Raw genomic sequence first — 24,263 nt, 5'->3', positions numbered from 1 at the left:
AGAATAACTTAAGAAATGTAGAAAACTTAAATGAATAAAACTATAAAACATTCCTGAGAGATAAAAAAAAAAACAGAACTGAAGAAACAGAAAGGCATCTCTCATTTTTTAATAGAACTCAACATCATAAAAATAATTATTCTTCTTAAGTTAACTTGTAAATTAATGTGATCCCAGTAAATATACCAAGTTTTCTTCTCAAAGCTGGAAAAGGTGATACTAAGCTCATTTCGAAAAATAAACATGCAAGAAAGTTAGGAAAACAATGAAAGAGAGAGTTATACGGTAGTGGTATTAGCCCTACTATGTATTAAAATATACTACAAAGCCTCAATAATTAAAACATTGCAGGAAATAGCATGGGGCTGCTAAATGGCCTATAATAGAAGGTCTAGAACCAAGCACACACAGAAATTCAGTGTATAATAAAGATCTTATCTCAAATCACTGGTTCAAAAAGATTTTTAAATAAATGGTATTGGGACTAAATATTTAGAAAAAGATAATAGTAAGTCCATATTCCACACCCTACACAAGATAAACTCAGAGAGATCATACACATACTAGAAAAAATATGGGTGAATTCCTCTGTAACCTAAGTGTAGGAAAAGCCTTTCAAATTTTGCCTCAAAACCCAGATGCAATAAAGTAAAAGATTTATGTATTTGATAATATTAAAAAAAAAAAAAAAAAAAAAAAACTTTCCATGACCAAAAATTACCATAAGTAGAGTTGAAAGGCAAATGTAAACTGGGAAAAAAGAGTTTGTAACTTGTAGCACAGAGAGATGGCTATCACTGTTAATGCAGAGAGAACTTTAAAACACTGAATAGAAAAAAGATTTAAAAATCTAATAGAAAAATGGGCAAAAGATAATAAATAATTCATAAACATGACAGATATGAAAGATACTCAACTTTACTTTAAGAGAAATGCACACTGAAACACTCTTGAGATTCCACTTCCCATCTATTAGACTGGCAAAAATTCAAAACGTTGACAATATATTCTGTTAGTGAGGCTATGAGATAATATTCACCCTCATATTATTATGGCATATATTATGGTCAGAATGGTTCATCCTCATAGAGGGGAATGTGGCGATATTTAACAAAATTACACATGCAGTCAACCTTCGGCCCTGCAGTCTGATTTCTAGGAATTTATCCTGATGATAAACCTTCAACAACACTGAACTATTCATACACAAGTCTATTCATTGCAGCATTATCTGTAATGGGAAAACACTGAACACTATGCAAATGCTCAAACAGGAAACTGATTGAGCAAATTTGTGGTACACACAAGGAGAACAATGCTGCTGTGGAGAGAGAACTGTGAACTGATATGGAATGAATTCCAGAATAAATTAAGTAGAAGGCAAAGGCAACAAAGAATATACAGAATGCTACCTTTTGTGTCGGAAAGAAATGGAAATTTAAAAAAAAGCATATGTCTGCTTAATTTTGCAAAAATAAGCATAGGAAGGATAAATCGGACTATCAAGCATCAAAATAATAAATGGTAACAAAGGACTATAATCCATTAACTAGAATAAGAGTCTAGTGAGTCCATGATGCTAATCAATCATTCAGAACACGGAAAATTCTTCCTTAAGAAAAATGGAGTGGTTTTTCAAATCACCATTTTACAGCCATCATAGTAATAATTGATTTGGGCAGAAATGATCAATGTATATGAGTGAAAATGAGTGAAAGTTTGATAAGGAAAAGAATATTTACATGGATTTGAAGTATCTCCCTGTAAAAGTTTTTACTAACTACAAAACGAAAAATAGTAACTTAATAGGAAAGAAACTTAGGGGACTCCACTTAACCAAGTGGTTGAAGTTAAGTAATCAGTAATGGGACAAATAGATACCATGTACTTCCTGTGATGCACTGAGAATGACAAAGTATCATTTATGTAGTATTCCTGTCAATACTGAATCTACCATGAGGATACATCAGACAAACTCAGACTGAGGGACGTTTTACATTAATTGGCCTATACTCTTAAAGGTGGAGAGAACTACTCCAGATTATCAAGAACTCAGAAGACATGACAACTAAATGCAGAGCAATCATCTGCTCTGGAAATTGGACTGGAAAAAAAAAATTGTTACAAAGAACAATATGGGGACAGTTGGTGAAACTGGAATGGGGACTATGGATTAAATAAAGGTTTTTTTTTTTTTTTAATTTTTTTTTTTTTTAACGTTTATTTATTTTTGGGACAGAGAGAGACAGAGCATGAACGGGGGAGGGGCAGAGAGAGAGGGAGACACAGAATCGGAAACAGGCTCCAGGCTCCGAGCCATCAGCCCAGAGCCTGACGCGGGGCTTGAACTCACGGACCTCGAGATCGTGACCTGAGCTGAAGTCGGATGCTTAACCGACTGAGCAACCCAGGCGCCCCAGATAAAGTTTTTATTACTGTAAAATTTCATCAATTTGATAAATGAATTGTCTTTAAACATTTTTAATGTGTGCTTATTTTTGAGAGAGAGAGAGGGAAAGAGAGAGAGGGAAGGCAAGGGGCAGAGAGAAAGGGAGACACACACAATCCAAAGCAGGCTCCAGGCTCTGAGCTGTCAACACAGAGGCAGATATGGGGCTCAAACTCACAGACCACGAGATCATGACCTGAGCCAAATCAGATGCTTAACCAACTGAGCCACCTAGGTGCCCCAATGAATGAATTGTCCTAAGAGAATTCTATGTTAAAAGAAAAAAAAATGCCCTTGGTCTTAGGAAATACACACTGAAGTGTTCAAGAGTAAAGGAGTGTGATATATGCATATACTCTCAAATTGTTCAGAGAAAAATGTTTGATATAACAAGCAGAGAATGGTAAAGCAAATGTAGCAAAATGTTAACAACTGGTAACCTGGGTAACAGGTATATGAAAGTTTTTTCTTATAATTTCTTATAAATTTGAATTTTTTTCAATGAAGTTAAAAATTATTTTTCCAAACTGACAGTTTGAACACTGGTATATTATTGTGATGTATATCTCTTTAATTATGTGTAAGGGTGACTAAGCTTTCATATGTTTATTTACATTTGAATATCTCCTTTCATACATTGCTTATTCATACACTTTACCTATTTTTCTATTGTGTTTTTCATGTTTTTTCTCACTGAATTTGTATGACTTTTATGGAAAAAATTTTCTTTCTGTCATGTATGCCCCATGTATGAGTTTGACGCTAATTTTTTGACGTAGTTTATGGTGTTATTGTTGTTATTGTTATTATAAAGAACAAAAATTCCCAATTTTTATGCAATCAAATTTACCAATCTTTTATGGTTTCTGAGTTAAATCCTGCCTGAAAAGAATTAAGCCACCGTAGTTTAATTGCTATGAATTATTGTGTTGATGACTTCTAAATTTTAATCTCAGTCTAACCTCTTTTCTAAGATACAGACTCCTAAACAGTGGCCCGGCTCAGTATCTCTATTTAGACATCTCACGGGTGTCTCACACTGAATATATGTAAAATGAAACCCATGATATTATCTCCTCAAATTGCTCCCTTCTCCAGTACATTTGTAGTACAAATTCTCTAAGTCAAACAGTGTGCAAAAGCGTGTAATTTTGAAATATACTGCCTAATTTTCTTTCAAGAAGGTTGTATCGATTTATGTTCACACTAGCAATGCAGCTCTACTGCCTTGTCTCCATGGCCTTGTCAACAGGGGAAGGAATCAAACTTTTGGATATCTGTAATGTGATAGATTACAATTTTGTAATCTGAGAAACAAAAAATAGTACTTTGGTATAGTTTTGTGTTTCAGTTATTCTGAAAAAGCTGCATCAGATTTTCATATGTTTAAGAGCAATCTGAATTTGTTTACTGCCCATTTTTTGGTTAGATCATTGGTCTAGGTTATTGAACAACAGGATCTCTTGCTATATTAAAGAGAGTATTTACTGTGATAGGATATTTACTGTGATAGCTGCAAAACAGTTTGCACTGTTTTTTTAAAAAATGTTTTTTAATTTATTTTTGAGAGAGCACAAGTAGGGGAGAGACAGAGAGAAGTGGGGGACAGAGGATCCAAAGTAGGCTCTGTGCTGACAGCAGCGAGCCTGATGCAGGGCTTGAACCCATGAACCACGAGATCATGACCTGAGACAAAGTCGGATGTTCAATCCACTGAGCCACCAAGATGTCCCTGTCTTTTTTTTTTTTTTTTATGTTTAATTTTGAGAGAGAGAGAGAGAGAGAGAGAGAGAGAGAGAAAGAGAAAGAGAGAGAGAGAGAGACAGAGCATGAGTGGGGGAGGGGTAGTAAGAGAGGGAGACACAGAATCGGAAGCAGGCTCCAGGCTCCAAGCTGTCAGCACAGAGCCCAAGGTGGGGCTCAAACTCATGGACTGTGAGATCATGACCTGAAGTTGGATGTTTAACCGACTGAACCACCCAGGCGCCCCTGCCTTTTTAAAAGGATTTTATTTTGGGGCGCCTGGGTGGCGCAGTCGGTTGAGCGTCCGACTTCAGCCAGGTCACGATCTCGCGGTCTGTGAGTTCGAGCCCCGCGTCGGGCTCTGGGCTGATGGCTCGGAGCCTGGAGCCTGTTTCCGATTCTGTGTCTCCCTCTATCTCTGACCCTCCCCCGTTCATGCTCTGTCTCTCTCTGTCCCAAAAATAAATAAAAAAAAAAAAAAAAACGTTGTAAAAGGATTTTATTTTTAACTAATTGTCAGGCTCGAATTCACAACCCTGATATCCAGAGTCGCAATGCTACTGACTGAGCCAACCAGGCACTCCCTGCTTTGTCTTTAACTTTTGTCTGATTACTGTTATTTTGTTCTACCATGCAAAAATTTTTTATTTTTATGTAGCCAAATCTATCAATATTTTCTTCTATGCCTTCTGGATTAGTCAATTAGAAAGGCCTTTCTCACTTCAAGATTAAAAAGGAATAGCTCCATGTCATCTTCTAATATTTTCATGGTTTCATGTTGTATGAAATGAAATCTTTGATCCATAGGAGGTTATCCTGGTGGAGAGAAGAGTGACTGATATTAAAGTGTAAAAGGGACCATGTCTTTGCTTAAAGCCCTTTAATTGTTTTCTGTTGCTCTTAAGATTAAATTTCAAATTCTTAACATGGTCTATTAACTCCAGTGTGATCGGGCTCTGGTCTTTCTGTAAAATCGTTATGTAATGTCTTCCCTTTTGCTCTCTGGGTCTCACTGGGTTTCTTTCAGTTTCTCAATCTAGTTATGCTTTCTCATGTCTCAGAATTTGGCTTGATCTGTTCCAGAACCAAAGTTAAATCTGTCTGTAATATACTGCTAAATCAGAGTTTATAGTATAGGCTTCTTCTTTGTAGTACCTATTAATTATAATTAATTATTTGTGTGATTATGCATTAACGGCTATCCTCTCTGCTAGATTATAACCTCCATGAGAACACTCTGGGCATCTTGTTCACTACCATATCTCATCATTATCTTTATTAATGAATTAATAAACTGAATACAGTTTATTAATGAATCAATGAACTGTTTTCTGACTTATAAACTAGTTTATGAATATGGCTAGGGAGAATCAAATCCCTAAACTTTAACTTTTGCTGACAGAACATAAAATTGGCCTTTAAATAAAAACCAGGCTGAGAATTGATAATAACTTATTTCTTTGATATTATAAGTTAGAATCCGCAGTAAATACCCAAACGGGTACATGTTAGTTAGCAGAACGTGAACTCATATTGCTCTCCTGACAAATACATTATGAATGCATTCAAACCACCAAGTATAACTTACCTCTTGAAAGTTATGTTGAGTGAACTTGTCTGCTATCCTTAGCAACTCACGACATGAATGTGTGTCAGCAAAAGCCCGAATGCCCAGGCAATTAGAAGGATCTAATTGTCTCTTTAAGAATTCACAGCAGGCTTCCTGTATTTCTGCCAACTGGAGGAGGCAAGCAGCTGGCAGAAGGGTCTGAACATTGCCCTCTTCCACAGTTATCTGGGAGGTATATGCAAAGTCAATCAGTAGTTCCATAGCCCTCTCATCTATGTCTCGGATCACTACTTCCGTCTGACGGCTTTCTGCCAATTCTCCTGTAAACATAGCTCGGAAGTAGGGACTGCAGGCTGACAAAATGACTCGATGGGCATATATCTTCTTAGCGCCCACAACTAGCACCACATCGCATAGCTCCCGATGCTTTCTCAGAAGGTTAATCACTTCCAAGGTTTGTCGAGGGTGCTTGTCTGAAATATAGGGCATGCGGGCGGGTTGGGGAACCCCTTCTGGCAGTTTATTGGGGTCTCCAAGGGTGCAGCGGCTTGTTACATCCATTCCAGTCTCTCCTGGTCGAATGTTGGTACACCTACAGGAATGGGGGAAGGAGGGAGAAGAGATGATGGCAATATTATTAGAAACTCACTTTTGCCATAAAGTGTTCATAAGTAAAGAGATAAAGAAACCTGCAGGTAATCAAAAGGGAGAACTAAGTCCCCAAAGGGCTTCCATTCTAAGAACACGGGAACTCATAAACTTCCTTAAAGTCTTCTGAAGAACAGCATTAATGCCAAATCAGAGTACTTTCACTATGCACTCCCATAAAATAAAGGACAATTCCTTTTCCATCTCAGAAGTACTCAGACTAGAATGTCTTAGGCCACATCTTTTACAAACTACCTGTAATACATCAATAAAAATTTATGAAAAACATTTGTAAATTATTCTTTCTGCACAAAACAGACCTATGGACTTTAATTCCTTAATCTGGCTTAACCAAAATGTTGATATTTCTTTTCCTACAACACAGAAATGTCTATATCTCATTATAATGGCAATATTTTAGACTTCTCTCAAGTTCAGCCAAAGTTATAAAATATAGCTCATGCTGCATGAAAAGAACAAAAAGGGAGGCCAGGGCCCCTAATATTAACTTTGTATGTAGTACTGTATTTCCTTTATTCTAATATGCATAATTTTCACAGTTTATACAGGCGATTACAATTGTTCTAAGTAAAAAACAAACTAAAAGTAAACTAAAAAAAAAAAAAAAATCCTAAGCACAGGTTACAAAAACTAGTGTTAACAGGATGCTACAGATAATTACTGGTGGCCAGACATTCTTTTGTCTGTGAATGAGAGGAAAGCTTAGATAGAACTTTGTAACATTAAAGAAAACTGAGGTATGGGAAAATTATATGGACAAATACATGCTAGACTGTCAGCTAATAAAAGCTTTGCATACGTTTAATGCAACTTACACTACTAAGAAGTTATTAAACGAACCATATGACTTATAAGTGAGGAAGTATAGTAAATAACTATGTATTTAATCACATTAGTTTGTTCCTAGAAAGGGAAAGAATCAAACCAAATATTTTAGAAGCCATTCACAGGGAGAAATGAGTTAAAATTCCCCCCTTGTGTAAGTTCAACCATAGATGTCTCAAAAATATTTCACCATATCTTAAATTAAGATTTTCTTTTTCCCTTCAAGTCTAACCACTCTGAGGGTTGGGTACTATGGCTACTCTGTACCAGCAGCATAAAGTTTCATACACTGTAGAAAAGATGGGCCTGGGTTGAAATGCTAGTACTGACAATTACTGGGCAAGTTACTTATCCTCTGTAATCCTCAATTTCTTCGGCTGTAAAATGGGCATCTATCCTATATTGGCAAAGATTAAAGGAGATAATGCACATAAAAGCTTCCAGTTCAGGGCTTGCTACATTTTAAATTGCAGCTATTGTAGTAATAGAATTATTACGTTCCTTTCCAATGAGGTCATTATGCTTATCCATGTTAGAAATCAAGTCTGAGTTGATATGCTTCAATTAATATTTAAATAAATTTTGAATTAATAGTAATCCAGCAAGTCTGGATTGAAGTTTACCTTTACTTAGAAATCTTTTCTTCATAGTTTATGAACATTCAAGTGGGAAAGAAGATGGCAGGTGAAATATTTTTTTAGTAGGATTCTTAGGAGCCTCTGTACAAAGATTTTGTTAGACTAATTTGGGGACAGAGATATTAAATCTGACAATAAGCCTCATTCGTTTAAAAGTACTGTATATTTCCAACTGTTCCCACCAAATCAGTCAGAATCAAGGAAGGTTTACTATGGTTACAAAAGAAATATATAGGTCCATAAATAGACATTCCCCACTTTACAAATGAATACTTTTCCCAACATTTAATTTTATGTTAGGTATTTGGAGGCTTATATACTTCTATAGCAAGAGTGCTGTAAATGGGGGCTAGGTTTAGTTGTAAAATCAACTTAGTGTGTCATAAGCAACACTGAAAAAATGAAACATAAGAAAAAATATTGGCATATATTCCCTTTACGTCACTGTTTCAACTGTGTGTTGTATACACACACGGATTCATATATATCTGTATAATTGGGTCCCTTTGTAAGCTCTATGTTATAGCAATAAACTTAAAAGCCACTGACATAGAGTTCTGACCTGAATTTTGAAGTCTGAAGACACAAAGGCCAAGAGGTTCAAGGAGAAGGAAAAGAACATTTCTCGTTTTGGGATTGATTAAGGGTTTGTTGTTGCTGTTGTGTTCGGTGGCTTTTGAGTGGGATGATGGCTGGAGCTCGGGAAGCTACTCTTACACGCAGACTTTGGAAGTCTGTAAGTTGGGCATTTCCTGTATATGTAAGTATGTGTTACCCTAACTGTGCTAAAGGACACCCTCTTGAGAGGCTGTAATAATTATTTTCCTTTAAAAAGGGATCTGGAAAAAATGAGGGTGACAGCTCTGTAAATTTCTCAAATTTGATACACACAACATCATAGGATCAGGGTATGTGAGTGTTAATAAATTTTACATGTTAATGTTCTCCAGAAATCTTTAAATACTTTTTTTTAGATGTTTATTTATTTCTGAGACAGAGAGAGACAGAGCATGAGTGGGGGAGGGGCAGAGAGGAGGGAGACACAGAATCTGAAGCAGGCCCCAGGCTCTGAGCTGTCAGTACAGAGCCTGACATGGGGCTTGAAGTCACAAACCGTGAGATCGTGACCTGAGCTGAAGTAGGTCGCTCAACAGACTGAGCCACCTAGGCGCCCCATCCAGAAACCTTTAAATATGAAAAGCAACCTTGCTTGCTTGTCATAATTTGTTACCTAGCTTGAAGAATGGAGATTGAGATTTGGAATAGAATGCACCATCAGATCATCTAGCATAATACCCTCCTTTAACAGATGAAGGAACTGATTTGGTTAGGTGACTTCTTTAAAATCATGAAGCTTTCTTTCAGTAGCACAGCAGGCCTCCTGATACTCTAGGATAAACTACAACTATCTCCTGGGGCAATGTGAATATTTAATAATGTGACTGATGTGAATGCTGGGTTAGGGAAAGAAGGGAGATGTAGAATTATTTAACAATTCAAAGTAAGATTTTCAGTTTTTTCCTTATGGATATCCAAATTTCTGTACAACTTTTTAAAGCCCAAAAAGCTACAGTTAAATGCGATTAATTTGGTCTAGTCATCATGAAGAACTTCACCAGTGGACTATCAGAAGAGTCAAGTAACTTGGTAAAAGGACCACAAAATGAATGTCAGGCTTAAGGAAAATAGCATAACAAAATTGAACTTAAGTCTTTCCTTTTCCAGCTTAAAAAAACCTGGGATGGTCTAAGAAATTTTCAGAATTATCTCTAAACATTTCTAAAATAGTCAAAGGTTATTTATTACCTTTTAAAAAGTGATTCCAGGTAATATATAAGAGAAGCAAGTTTATACCTTATGTTCATATTTCATATGTAGAAATTGAGGTGTTAACTTCCTAGGTAAATGCCACCCACTTAAATTGACAAATAATTATAATGAAGATATTCAGATTTTCATAATTATCACACTGTATCTACCAGCATGAAAAAATCTATGTTCCTCTAAGTTGGTAATTATTCTTTTAACACATATTTACTAATTGCATATAATTTACAAAGCAGTTTGTTTGAAGTGAGAAAAAAATCAAAGGAATATAAAGAGGCAATCAGGGAATCTATCTAGAAGAGGGGATACATGAATAACCAGAGAAAGGGCAATCAGGATACAAATTGTGGTCAGAAAGGCAAAAATCGGTATAGTATTTGTTTATACTGGAAAGATCCTAGATCTGATTGGCATAAGCTACAAGGTTACTTCAAGGGTATGTATTTTTGTTGTGAAGTAGGAATATTACATTGGGTTATTCTTGAACTTAGGTGAAATATCCCATACCCATGGTCCAGATCATTATATTTCTGTTTCTGATTCTACACTCACTAAGCAGTCTTCTCATGAATAATTCTTCCAGAGATATCATGTTATTTAAAAGGAGGCATAGGTGACTCTGAGTTTTAGGTCAGCCTCATGTGAGTCTCACAGACTTAATCATCTATATTGAGAGAGTCTAACATCTGGCCTTCAGGGGACAGTTATCAGTTTACTACCCCTAAAGCTGTAGCATGGACAGGAACTACAGTATAATAAAACACCTGTGTTGAGAGGGTCCCCTGGGAAGGAGAGACTAGAAAAGGACATTTTGGGAAGAAGAAACTACATTTACATTACAAAGGCACAACCTGAAAACAAAGAACATAGTTTTTCCTTTCTCCAACAGCAATCTGTTTTTCCAAAGTACTTATAAATTCAAGCTTTCTATGCTTGGCCTTAGCCCACAGGTGATTCTGTATTCTAGAACACAAACTGTTCATAATTCCTGACATCTGGTAGAAACAGCACCATTTATGCTTGGTAATTTACAGACTGAAAAAAGCTGAGCAGTTAAAGGATAATTTTTGCCACCCATGTAAATAATCAAGAAAGCTTTTAATCACAATGCTTAATGATGCCTTGTACATGGTAGATGCTGAAAAAATAAATCACATGGTTAACAGAGGTGCAATCAAGCTTCTTTCAAAAAGAACCAACATTAAAGACAAGATAAATTCAAAACTTCCTATTTTAATATTGACATTGCATGTTGAAATGAAAACATTTTTGTTGCAACCATAATGATGTACAGATAGTACTGTTGAACTTAGATATAAACAATTTTTTATTTCACCTACATACAATAAGGAAGCTAATTTCTACATCTCTGCCTTTTCATTTAAAAGTATACCATAGCAAGAAAAAAAAACACCTGTGCTGTTAATTATTGTATGAGTACAGATTCTGACTTTTAACAATGGGTAATTTCTATGAGCACTGGGTGTGGTAGGTAGGTGATGAACCCTGGGAATCTACCCCCAAAACCAAGAGCACACTGTACACACTACATGTTAGCCAATTTGACAACAAATTATATTTAAAAAAAAAAAAACAGGTAGTTTCTATACTTTTATCAGTGGTCTGGTTTGCAAACTTGCTAAGAATTCCCTTAAATGAGGTCATTCTCCAAAGGTCTGTCCTCTCTGCTCTCTATACACATTCTTAGGGGGACCTCGTCTAACCTCATGGTTCCTATCATCCATATGTGAATGGCTAAAAGGGCCTTATCTTCTGTCTGAATAAATTCTGAATTTGGATCCATATGAATGTCTTGTATCACACAAGTGAAAATATCTCAATGATATATCTAAAACTGATTCCTTGATTCTCTACCTTCCTCCATGTCTCTCTTCTAGCCTTCCCCAGATTAATAAAAAGCAATTTTATTCTTCCAGTTTCTCAGGCCAAAAATCTTGGGCCTCTTCCCTTCCACACACTCTCAAACCCAATCCATCAGCAAATCCTGCCATTCTAGCTCCAAATAATATCTAGATTCCAACTATTTCTCTACATCTTCACCAGTCCCACCCTAATTCAGGCTATTCTCACCCTTTTTTAACATTGTAATAGTCTCATAAATAGTCTTCTTGCTTCCACCTTTGCCAATTTATATTCTCTTCTCTAAAGAACCTAACTGATCGTTTAGAAAAGTCAGATTACACCACTCCTCTGCTTAAAATGCTTTAAATACTCAGTCACAAACAAAGAATATAAGGTTTACCAGCTTCGACATGACTCTTCCCCTGGCTCGCTCTCTGAATTCATCTCCTATTGCTTTCCTCTTGCCCACTGTTCTCTAGTCACACAGACTTACCTTGATATTTTCTGGGACATACCAAGACTTCTCTTGCTTCAGACTCTTATTCCTTCTTCCTGAAAGTTTCTTCCCCCAAATATTTATGAAGCTCACTCTGTCATTTCTTTCAGATCTCTGCTCAAATGCCAACTTATCACACAACTGTAGGGGCCAAGGGCAGGCCATCTAAAGATGGGACACTTTGGCATGAACATTGAGTTAAAAGCAATCCTGGGTCACCTAGGTGGCTCAGTCGCTTAAGGATCTGACTCTTGGTTTCGGCTCAGGTCATGATCTCAGTTCATGAGTTCAAGACCCACATCGGGCTCTGTGCTGGCAGTGTGGAGCCTACTTGGGATTGATTCTCTGTCTCCCTCTCTCTCTCTGCCCCACCCCTGTTCTCTTTTAGTAAATAAACTTAAAAAAATAGATTTTATATATTTACATATATATATGTATATATATTTACATATATATGTATATATATTTACATATATATGTGTATATATTTACATATATACGTATATATGTAAATATATATGTAAATATATGTAAATATATATGTAAATATATATATATATATGTATATATATATATGTGTGTGTGTGTGTGTGTAAATAAAAGCAATCCAAACCCAGCAGATTCAGAAAAAGCTCTTCACCTCCCCTTCAACTGCCTGCTTTACCAGGAAGACAGCTATTGACAGAGATTTCTCTTTATCTAAGAAACTAATCTGCAGAATAGGATACCTTTGTTTTCCAAACATCTTTCCCTTCTAATGGTATTTCTCTCCTTTGTACCCTCAGTCCAATACCCCTTGCCTTAGCTCACATAAGCATAATGTTGCCTATCTTTGGGATTTCCATGTCTGTGTGGATTCCCTCTACAAATGCTATTTAATTTGATTTCCTCATTGTCTCATTGTTAATTTGATTCTAAGTCCAGCTTGAAGGACCTCGAAGGGCAGAGGAAATTCCTTCTCCCCAACACCACCTTATATGAAATAGTATCTCCTATTTCTACCACTCTATACCCTTTAATTTTCTTCATAAATATATTCCCTCCTGACATACTATATTGGTTTTATCGCCTAATTAGAATATAAGATCAATGAGAACAAGGCCCTTGTTTTCTTTTGCTCACTGCTATATCCCAATACTGGGGTCTAGTGTTCACTAAATTGTTGTTAAATGAATTCAACTTTTCTTTCTGCCAAAATAAATTATACCCTCCGAACTCTTGTCTCATTCTCTCAAAACCAGGTTTGTAGCCAGGCAAGCTTGTAGCCAGGTTCAAACCTTACCTCCATTACTTATTAGGTATAATCTTGGGCAAATTGCTTAACTTCCTGATCCTCAAGTTAATTATTTGTAACATAGGGATAATTACACTTACCTCACAAAGAGTGACAGTGTTGGGATTTGTCTGAATGTAGGTCCTCTGACTTTGAAGTCAGTGCCTTATAATTCCAAACTATCTTAGGCAACTGGATTGAGTGTTTGAAATAGAAATGACTCTGGTAATCTGATTTATGTGGTTGTCATTCTTAGAAGGGAAAAAAAGGCAAGCATATTGCCACATGGCTGGACCACACTGCCCTTTTAGGAGAATGAGAAGCAATGACAACAGGGATTACCTCATTTTAAATGTTCTGAGAAGCTGTATTTAATTCTAGCAATTTAATTCTAGAAGCCATATTTAATTCTATACACTAAGTTATTTCTCCTATGGTTCTGCTATTTGTTTTTGTAAATGTGTACTTTTAAAATTCTGAGTGCACATCCTCCATTATTCTTATTACAACCACGGGATTCTACTGGCAGAAAAGCGAGTTTTTTGGTACATTTTTCTGGGCACCTTTTGAAAGGAAGTTATAATAAGGGTCCTAGAAATAGACTGTGTTCACACCTTGTCACATCTATATTCACAACTTCTTTGTTTGGAGTCTGATGAAATAAATACTCTAAAGAGTTGGGGGTGGGATGGTAAACTGAGGTGTGATCTGCTCCCCAAGACAGAACCCTAAGAAAGGTTTTAATTAAATCTTAGGGCGGCAAGCTTTATTGTCCAAGTAAAAATTCATCTAGAAAAACAAGAAGATCTCAAATTATTTGCTTTTTCAATCTGTGGCTTTTTATTCCAATATTGAACAAATGACATTACAAATATACACAAAAAAGAAACTGAACTCAAATAACATTTTTATTAACTTAATTTACAAGATTAATCTATATGTATTTTAAGATTTAAGGAGGCAAGTGGAAAGGATTATTCTGGACTCTATCCACATTTAACAAACTAGGGAGACCAAACAGAGCTTTTGCCTTCTCCCCGGAAGACTCTGTCAATTCTGGGAAAGAATCAGTTTATCTAAAACCAAAGGGTATAAAATCTGCTAATAATAACTTTAGCAGATTTTGTATTCTTTTAGCACTGATGAAAAACATAACTTCAAGATAAATTCTATTAATACCATATTTTACCATCAACTCTCTCAAATTTTAACATAATCTTGATTTTGTTCCTCCTCTAGCCATGTGCTTCAGGGGAAGATGACCATGTTTTTAAGGATGAATCCTGACTTCTTTCAAATCAATTAACTGATGGCATTCTCTTACCTAAACTGGTCATCAAATTACAGGAACAGATTTACATTCCATAATTTAGGGAGTTTCTTCTGCAGGGCATTAACAAGGAAGAATGCAGCATTCTACACTGGTAGGTGGTAGTGGGATGGGAGACCAATTTTAGGGCAGGATTAAGCCGACACTGCACAAACTACACTGGAGAGACAGAGAACTTGGGTCCAAGATGATATTACCAAGTCACTGCATCAACCAGTCTTGGAGCCCACCCCGACCTCTGGCCTTCTGGTTATGTAAATAAAAGATTTCCATGTTGATTATGCTAGTCTGAGTCAGGACTTTCAGCCCAAAGCATTCTGATACCAAAAACATGGTAGTTAAAATGTGAAATGGTAAAATCAGCCACGCATTCTAAATTTCCTAACCAACTTGAATTTAGAAATTTACTCTTGCTTTGACTAGTAAATTAGTCTTTTTTAAAAAAATATTTTAAAAAAATGTTTATTTACTTTGATTTGAGAGACAGAGTGTAAGTAGAAGAGGAGCTAGGTGGTGGGGGGAGAGTGAATCTGAAGCAGAGCTTCGTGGGGCTTGATCTCAAAAACTGGGAGATTATGACCTGAGCTGAAATCAAGAGACGCTTAACCAACTGAGCCACCCAGGCACCCCCAACTACTCTTGTATACAGAGGGTCTTCCTCCATTATTATCATATTTTCTAAACATGGCACTGATAGATTTAAGATCATGGTCCGAATGTGTGGCTTTTCTTTCAAATGAAATGAAAATGTGAGAAGACTAGATACTGTTCTTTACTGACTGTTCAATTCCCACTAGGCTGTTATATTCACTTTTCAAATACTGTGTTTCTTTGACACCAGATATATGAGGGTGCTTAATAAAAATGCAGGTTCCTGAGGTGCTAGAGAATCAGAATCTCTGGTGATATGACTCTAGAATCTGTATTTAGCAAGCAGGTAATTTTAAACACATTAAAATGTGAATAAATAACTGACTTAATAAAATCTAATAAAATAAAAATCTCTTTTTCAGTGGAAGTCAGTTTTTACAAAAAGAATATACTGACCTAAGTTGAAGGGAAATTAACAGAGTGGGGAAAGCAAGAATTCAAAATGCAGCTATAAAGGGAAAAAAAAGTAAAACATATAAACATATTGTCAAACATATAAATTAAACAAGAAGGATTCACTTACCCAAAATGTCAATAAATCTAAACAATTCTACAAGGCAAACATCAGATATTATGGAATCAGTTTAAGAAACTATAATTACTACAATTGAATCTCTACATAGTGAGAAGAAAAAAACTGCTATAATAAATTTTCAATTATTGTTATTTTACATTCTGGGGAAAGGAACAGCATTTATTTCAGAGACAGATGCTGCTTTTGAGAAAACAAGTATTTAGGCCCTTTAATTATGAAAGGCAAGGTGAGGTCCCCCTAGAATGACAAAGACCATCAGAAGGGTTTTGCTTACAGGTTTTGTTTTGTTTTGAAATTGAAATTGCATTTGAGTACCATCAGGAGGGCTTGTACTCTTAGTTCGCCACAGTCCCTACCACTCTGTCTTATGTGAAGCCATGCCACAAATTCAATATGATCTAAAGATGTAAGATTTTGTTTTTTAACTGCTTCTACTAGAGATATCAGGATTGTAACAAAGAGACTAAACTGCTCACTATAATAAAGTAACAATAATTGAGAAGGGAGAATTATAACACAGGGGAAAGGAAAGGGGGGCACTGATAAAAATGGTGGCAGGTTGTGATCTAAGGGGAGACAGCCAGTAAGAAAATAATGAATAGTCAAAAAACTTCATTATCCCTAAATTTTCAGTAAAAACCTGAAGTTTCCAATGGCAGTGGTTAATGAAGGTAAAGAAAGAGATACTGGGTATGGAGTATTTCCAAAATGAAGTTTGCCTGTGACAAGAAGAGACCTTTAATGTCAGTTTAAAGTGGAAGAAGACTAGAAAATGATATATACTAAAATGAAGAATGAGAAACAGGGAGCAATTTAAAAAAATAATAGAGAATAAATGATGGTGCGAGATCCTTGAAGAGGGGGAGTATACAGAACCAAAATACAGAGGAATGACTCTTTGACAAAAGGTAGAAAGGCTTACATAAGAGATCAGAGGAAGGGAGTAAGGGGGCGGAAATAATGAGGAAACAGATACATTTATTTTGTGGTAAGGAGGTATCAGGGCCTTGGGAAAGTTCATACCTGATGGCCTCTATTTTTTCTGTGAAGTTGGGGGAGCAGGCCATTGCTGCCAGTGAGAGGGGTAGTGACAGGGTCATGAGAGAATGCATGAAGGTGTGACACAGCTGCTTCAGGCAGTGAGTACGCGTTAACTGGGGAATGGGTAAGCATTAACCAGGGACCTACAGATTTACTGTTGGATAACACTGTTGGCTCAAATAACATATGTTTTAATTGTTTATTTCTTATTTATCATTCTGAGAGACAGAGGAGAGAGAGAAAGTAGGGGGTGGGGGTAAAGAGAGAAGGGGAGAGAGAATGCCAAGCAGGCTCCACGCTGTCAGGGCAGAGCCTGATGCAGGGCTTAATCCCATAAGCTGTGAGGTCATGACCTGAGCTAAAATCAAGAGTTGGATGCTTAGCTGACTGAGCCACCCAGGCACCCCTGGCTCAAATATTAAAGATTCTGATTAAAGTAGCATGAATTCCCCATGGCTTCTTTTTTCTAGCAGTAATCAGCAGTCCAAATCAAGGAATATAAATGCTTGCACTAATCAAGAGTTGGGAGATGCCACACAATCTAGGGAGTTACGTGATGGCTAGAAAATGGTTGAAGTGGTTGCAGAAGCAGTAGGGGCAAAGGCATGTTGAACTGATAGAGTGGCATTCCAGAGGTTATTCTCAGAAAACAAGTTATGAAGACTTATTATCCCAGAGAGAAAGTTTTTCTCAGTGTGAATAGGAATGAATAGTCAAAATAAGTAAAGGTGAAAGTCATAAGAATGCATGTATGTATCTATGTATCTGTTTATTTATCAAAAAAATGTTTAATGTTTATTTCTGAGAGAGAGACAGAGACAGAGACAGAGCATGAGCAGGGGCAGAGAGAGAGGGAGACACAGAATCTGAAACAGGCTCCAGGTTCTGAGCTGTCAGCACAGAGCCTGACGTGGGGCTTGAACTAAGGAACAGTGAGATCATGACCTGAGCTGAAGTTGGACGCTCAACCAACTGAGCGCCCCACAAGAATGTATTTATTTATGTTTGTAGTCTATAGTTAAGAGTTTGTTTTAAAAGTCCCAACAATCTAGGAAGTCAAGGAAATGTGGGGTAGATAAAGAGATGGGTAATTTCCACGAACACTGATACCTCTACCCACCCAAAATGTGTAAGCCACCCTCAAATTTCAGGGCTACCATGTCACACATTCCTTAGACCTTTTACTCCAAAAGTAATATTCTTAGTTGAGGAAAGAGCCATTTTCTATAAAAAGTTTAGAAAACACAGTCTCTGCTTCTAAAGCATTTATAATCAAGTTTTGTCTCCTAGTCCAAAGACCTGCAAATCTTTTCTTAGCCTGGAATTGTGCTCCCTACCTAAATGAACATCTCTCCCTTTATACTTCAAAAGTTCATTCGGAAATTAACAGCCTTCTCTTAAAAAAACAAACAAACAAAAAAGATTCAGCTAAACTGACCATTATTTAAAGTCCTAAGCAGGCTCGAAAAAAGAGAAAACTACAGATAGTAGTATAAAAACCCTTAAGACAGAAATAATAGCCCAAAGTGCCAGCTCTGCTTACCAGGAGGGCACCCACTAGCACTACATAAATTCCATACCTGATTCCATACCAGGAAGCCAGGCTGTAACCCCTTAATCTGAAAACAGGTCATAAATGCTTTAGCCCTAAAATACCTCATCCCTGCTTATCGGGTAAAATGAATATCAGGATTGGTCCAGCCATCAAGGCATGAAGGAGGAAGAGCATGCAAACAAGCTAGCCTCCCTTTACGTCAGGACAGCCAGGGCCTCCCTAGGATACCTCTTAGCAGCTTCTGCTGACATTTCATTGGCAGCACTGTGTTATACGGCCATCTCAAATGCAAAGAAGATGATGATACCAAGCATAATATTTTATGTTCCTGTTTCTATATAGTAAAGGAAAGGAAGAACAGTTGTTCAGCAAGCTAACCTACAGTGCATGCCACACCAAGGAAGAGTCATTTTACACTAGCAGGTACATTTTACACTACTATTTTTAAACATGCATTTTAGACGGATTAAAATAAATAGGAAATTCTAAAGATATGAGACCTGAATGGGATTGTTATTGTTGTTTGAAGCAAGGAGAAACTCATCTGATCTTGAGGTTCTGTCCTTGGCATCCCCCTTTTCTGTTCTACCCTCATTCATGCCTACAACTTCAAGAACATTCTGTGGGCTGCTGATGTGCAATTTTTTGCATCTCTTCTGCTCTCTTGTGTCCCAAACCCATATTCCAGTTATATGCTGGCTATCTCTGTTGGCTGGTTTCCTAGACATAACAATCTTAAAACGTATGAAAGAGAAACTATTTCTGGCTTACTGAAACCTGTTGGTGCCTCTTCCTGTATTTTTGATCTCATCATGGCAGCACCTGGTTTCCCAAGCTGAAATCCTTGGAGTCATTTATGCTGCTACCTTTTCCTTATTCTATATCCACCAAATCCTTTTGATGTCACTATTAGACAAAGTCTTAATTCCATCTTCTTCTCTCAATCCCCACTGCCACAGATCTACTTCCAGTCGTCGTCAGGTTTCACCTAAACCACCACAACTCCTGTAATTAGTTTCTTCGCCATCATTTCTTCCCTCTTTCCAGTCTATGCCCTTTCCTCCCAAAGATCAGCCCCAAGAACAAATCTAATCTATATAACAATGTACACTGGTTCTTAAATACCTAGAGGATAAAGCTGAACTCTTTCCCATGGTTGCAGCCTAATTCTCTATGATTTTTCCCTGTTTCACTTTTTCTGCCCCCACATGCTCTACACTGCAGATATACTCACCATTCCATTCATGTCATATACTTGCAGGTCTTGGTGTCTTTTTTTGAGGTGGGGGCACAGCACAGATGTTCCTTCTGTTTATGGGGTCTTTAATTAACTTCCTTCTTTAAATTCGTATCTTTTAAAGTACATTCTTTACTTTAAAGCAAATCCTTATCCTTTCTATAAGATCCAGCTCAAATATCACCATCTCTGTGAAGCTCTCCTCATCTTCACAGAGCAGAAGTTCCCTTCTCTATGTTTACATCTCTATTAAAATTCTGTTCATGTTGTAGTATGGTGTCTATTCACATGTCTTTCCATCTCTTCATCTGCATATATACAGTATATGGGCATATAATCAGTTCTATAGAAATGTTTGGCGAGTGAACGAATCAATTCCTAATAAAATCAGGCTCAGTTTCCTATTTATATATTTAAGGAAGGAAATAATTACATTGCAAAATGATTTAGTATCTCTAAATGAAATACATGATTAAAAAATAATATCTTAGGGGTGCCTGGGTGGCTCAGTCCATTAAGCATCCAACTTCAACTCAGGTCATGATCTTGCAGTTTGTGGGTTCAAGCCCCATATCGGGTTCTGTGCTGACAGCTCAGAGCCTGGAGCCTGCTTTGGATCTGTCTCTCCTCCTCTCTTTGCCCCTTCCCTGCTCACGTTCTGTCTATCTCAAAAATAAATAAACATTAAAAAATAATATGTTGGGAAACAGGCATATTTTTGGTGAGACTAGATTGGTATAATCTCTAAGGAAGGAAATTTGTCAATATTTACCAAAATTTAAAAACACACATACTCTTTGGGCAATTCTACATCTAAGAATTTATTCTATGCATACACATTTGGGCAAAAACAACTGGCAAGGATATTCACTGCAGACTGGTTGTAATAGCAAAATATTGAAATAGCTTTAAGTGTCTCCGAAAAGGACTGGTTAACTATATGGCACTTACAGACAGTGAAATACTAAGTAGCTAGCAAAAAGAATAAGGTGGGTCTATATGTACTTGTCATAATCTACAAGATAATGTGTGAAGTGAAAAAAGAAAGATATAGTAGAATGTGCGTGGTATGCTGACATTAGTGTTTTTAGAAAAGGAGAGTTGTTGTGTATGCTTGTATGTCCATTATGTTTATGAAAAATGAATAAGAAACTGTTTGTAGTGGTTGCCTATAAAGAGAACTGGGAGCTGGGGTCAGCATTGGGAGACTTACTTTTCACTGACCATCTTATTGTATCTTTTACATTTTGTATCTGTACACATAATGGCTATTTAAATGAATTCAATAAAGCTTTACTAGTAAGATGTCAATCAATTTCATAAAACTTTGTAATTAAGCATTAAAATACCTTTAACGAACTTGTTTTCAGCCTTTTCTTGTTCATATTTTTTGGCAGGTAGCATGCAGGGAAAAAGCCTGCAGGTACTGTTTAGTCATTTAAATGATTATTCAGGAATCATTAGGCATCAGGGATGCAAAGGTATAGAAGACTCAAAATTCTCTAGTAGGGAGAATAAACGTGTATTCAAATAATCTTAATAGAGTTACTTCTTATTCAAAGCTTTTCCAATAGCAGCTAAGTATAAAACCAACATTACTGCACAGAGACTGCCTTCTGGGCTGCAGCTACAAGAATGACAGCCAAGCAGGGAAAGGTAAGCAAATGTAAAATTAAATCCGAGATCAATGGGTAGGCCAGGCTCTGGCCAAGTGATGGTGATGAAGAAAGAGCTGTGGTTTGACAATTAATGGCACAAGAATTCTCTCAACATGATTTTGAATAACTGGCAGTATTATATAATAAAGCAAGAAAAAAAAGCATGTAGATATGAGTGATTAAGTGAATATTTTATATAGAAATTACTGATAAACCAAAGACATTCCCACGCTGTGCCTTCTCTTTTTAAAAAATAATAAGCTCTTATTTTAGCAATTACATAAGATATGACATTTATGGCAGGTGAGGAACAGAAGGAATGAGGAAGAGAAGCAATCAGTGGTTTTTGCAACCATGATAAAGGATAAAGTGGTAAAGCATTTAATAGATGTTAATTTCTTCATGTACTCTGCAGTCAAATATTATTCCTACATGAAGTTTGATACAAATAAGATACTGACATTTGTTACATCATATCATCTTTAATCTGGAGATCTCAAAGCATTTGAAAGCATTCATTAGTTCCCAATATCCTGGTCAGATACATTAGAAAAATAAGTTGGGACACAGAGAAGGTAAACAGTTCAAGGTCAATCAAAAAATCAATAACAGATTTGGAAAACAATATATATTCTTGTTCCTGGTCCTAAGTCATAAGTCATACCCCCATCATTTAATGTTTCTTCTCCTAAAATGTTTTCTTCTCTTCTCTGGCTCTGCCAGAGCCATTTCTCTTTGATGCTAAGTAACAAATGATTACATACAGTTCAATAAATGTGAAATGAGTTTAAAGAACAAAGAAAAAGAACTGGGCTGATTTTGTTTTGATGACTCTAGATCTATTTGTTAGAAAATATTAAGAAAAAACATTATCAACTTTAGAATTGGGAGGGCTTATGATTGTCTATATAATCTTACACTCTGCTCCATTTTTCTATGGGTTAAGTTATTATGTCCACTACCTTTTTCAGTCCCCCAAGAATCTTTCCTGCAATGCAGCTATTTTAATTAACAGAACAAATGTACTATTGATCACCAAAATAGGCCAAACCATAATTAGGTATATGTACAGTGTATTACAAATTATTATTATTCTTCAATGGCAACAGAATCTTCTACATTCTATAGAGAATTGAAGACTAAGGAACTCAGAGAGTATCATATCACACTTAATGATTATCACAAAAATTACCATGCAAGAAGGAAAATTTAAATGTTAACAACTACGTAAAATTCATAACGTTCTTTAGACATGTAGGTACTATATCGGGCTCTTATTTAAAATGTGATTAATTCTAGATAATACTTTTGATTTATTTTAGAACAAGAATCATCAGTTCCAGCAGAATTTGGTAAAGTTTGAAAACCCTTTCAAAAAATTAAATGAAGTCCTGAATTATTCCATGTTGAATTTCAATCAGTGAAACTGAAGGTTTTCTTCCTAAAAGCCTACCTGCGCATTGGCTTTCCTTCCATGCACCATGAAAAGTACCCTTCACCACACTCTACAGCCGAACCTAAGACAACAGAAAAGCAGTAACTTAATAAAAAACTATTTCTGATCTTTCCAGTAACAATCTCTATATAATCATTTCGTTCAGTGATAAAAAAAAAACAACTTTATATCATATTATACCACAGGCCTTTTGCATCTGCACCGTCATAACCTTAGTGCCTTTAAGATGACTATCCTCAGTCTGGATATAGACATGGAAAGCTAAAACGATTATAAGTGAAAGTGAGGAAAGCGCGCTTATACAGTCCTGATTGCTAGGTTACTTTTGGCCTCTCCTCAAAAAGTGCTTGAAGACATTTAACTTTTGGCCTCACTATCAAGTATACCTACAGAACACATTTACCCACAGAAGTAATAAGAGGATAGACTGGATAGGGAACACGCTGGCTTAACAACGGATCTGAAGCTTTAACTTGTCCCGAAGTGACAGGAGCAGGGGGCGGCATTTGCCTTTAAAAACAAACGACTCGACTCCGCTTCCGACAGTCGGGCAGCACGAACGGAGCAGAGCTCTGGTTCCAGACTAACATTCTCCTTACAAGCCCTTCGTTCAGTGCCCGAAACAATGTCCACCACCCACTTGGCAAGACCTCGGTAGGTCCCGAGGGTTAAATGGGACGCACAGTACCCATTTCCTTCCCCCGAATTCCAGCTCTTGTCCGGGGAAGCTGTGCAGGGTAAGAACCCCAGCGTCCCCCAGGGCTCCCGGGTAGGGGTGTCAGCCAGCTAGAGCGCAGTCTGGTGCCCCGCGAGGCCCAGCCCCAGCGCCCCAAAAGCCCCGTTTCGGCGCCCACTGACAGGCGGCGGGCGAAGCACGGCCCCCTACCCCACCCGGCAGCTCAGCAACTTAGGACCAGATTTGCAAAGCAAGTTCTGGGCGCTGTCCACTGTCTCCTGCTCTAAGGCGGCTAACTCACCGGCTCTGTCACTTTCTTCTCTGCCGCCGCCCCCTCTCTGCCTGCTCCACTGCCGCCGCTAGCGCAGGCAGGATCAGATCCTCAAACTATTTCCTCCCCACCCCTCTCGTCTCTTCAGCAGCGGAAGCGGTCCTGCTCCTAAATCGTTCCTTCTGGAACTCATACAGCCCGCCAAAAGGTTCCGGCGCGGCTCAGGAAGTAGCCGCGCCCTTTGCTGGAGATTCGGATCGCCTCAAAGACTGCCTGTCCTCTTAGCCGCTTCCTCCAATCCTGAGGATGACCACTTTGCAAGTTCACAGCTGATCTGACAGTATTTGAATACCGAAGTTTCCTTCTTTCTTCTTTGTTTTCCCCACCAGAAGGCAATAGAAAAATGGGTGTAGTCACAAAAAGCTAGGAGTTTTTATTTATCCGTAGCTTGTAGGTCTCCTATTGCACCGTATAGGCACAATGTTGCCCCTCATTGTGGA

General features: G+C 37.2%; 1 protein-coding gene across 1 annotated transcript in view; it reads right to left on the bottom strand.

Moving 5' to 3' along the window:
* Window positions 1–23,925, bottom strand: part of KLHL20 (kelch like family member 20) — a 64,201-nt gene extending 40,276 nt beyond the window's left edge. The window contains exons 1-3 of the mRNA XM_060643552.3: window positions 23,794–23,925; window positions 22,814–22,877; window positions 5,781–6,354 (exon numbers count right to left, since the gene is read on the bottom strand). Of these exons, the coding sequence (XP_060499535.1) occupies window positions 5,781–6,354; window positions 22,814–22,836 (597 nt within the window). The 5' untranslated portion in view covers window positions 22,837–22,877; window positions 23,794–23,925. The remainder of the gene's footprint in view (window positions 1–5,780; window positions 6,355–22,813; window positions 22,878–23,793) is intronic.
* Window positions 23,926–24,263: the final 338 nt, after the last annotated feature.

This window comes from Panthera onca, chromosome F1 (genome assembly GCF_046562875.1).
Source record: "Panthera onca isolate mPanOnc1 chromosome F1, mPanOnc1 haplotype 2, whole genome shotgun sequence".
Taxonomy (NCBI): domain Eukaryota; kingdom Metazoa; phylum Chordata; class Mammalia; order Carnivora; family Felidae; genus Panthera; species Panthera onca.
The sequence above is the reverse complement of the archived record's forward strand: the minus strand, read 5'-3'. Positions and strand labels throughout refer to the sequence as shown.